General features: G+C 59.1%; 1 protein-coding gene across 1 annotated transcript in view; it reads right to left on the reverse strand.

Moving 5' to 3' along the window:
* LOC104509855 (microsomal glutathione S-transferase 3-like) overlaps nt 1–231 on the reverse strand; it is an 879-nt gene extending 648 nt beyond the window's left edge. The window contains exon 1 of the mRNA XM_010151928.1: nt 115–231. Within this exon, the coding sequence (XP_010150230.1) occupies nt 115–231 (117 nt within the window). The remainder of the gene's footprint in view (nt 1–114) is intronic.
* Nucleotides 232–508: the final 277 nt, after the last annotated feature.

Below are 508 nucleotides of genomic sequence, written 5' to 3' on the forward strand. Positions count from 1 at the left end.
GGCGGGGCAGGGCAGATCATCACCCAAACAGAAGCAAGGTGTCACCTAGCTTGTCGGCAACATCCCCCCGCGGACCGGCTCCGACCTTCCCGTCCCCTCGGCCTGAGCGCTCACCTCCACGTTGTACTTCTTGCGGGCCCTGGCCACTTTCACCGCGAGGTGCGTGACCAGGACGAAGCTGGCAGCCCCCGTCAGGATGACGTAGCCGTACTCCTTGGAGAGAACAGCCATCTCGGTGCTGTCGGACACAAAAAAAGAGCCCGTTACTATCGCAGGGTGCGACTGGAGAAGTGGCAGCTCCCTACGTGCAGATATGTGAGTGTGGAAGAGGTGCTGAGCGTGGACCAAACGCCTCCCAGCTGAATAAAGGGAGAAACGAGCGAGCGGGGGAATTTTCACCTCTTGGTGTTGGGTGTGGAGCAGCGCAAACCAAGGGCTTTTTGCTCTGTTCCCGTCAAATGAGCCTTAAAATCCCTGTACGTGTTGGTGGGAGGCGGTGTCTGGAGGA

This window comes from Eurypyga helias, unplaced genomic scaffold, assembly GCF_000690775.1.
Source record: "Eurypyga helias isolate BGI_N326 unplaced genomic scaffold, ASM69077v1 scaffold25005, whole genome shotgun sequence".
Lineage (NCBI taxonomy): Eukaryota > Metazoa > Chordata > Aves > Eurypygiformes > Eurypygidae > Eurypyga > Eurypyga helias.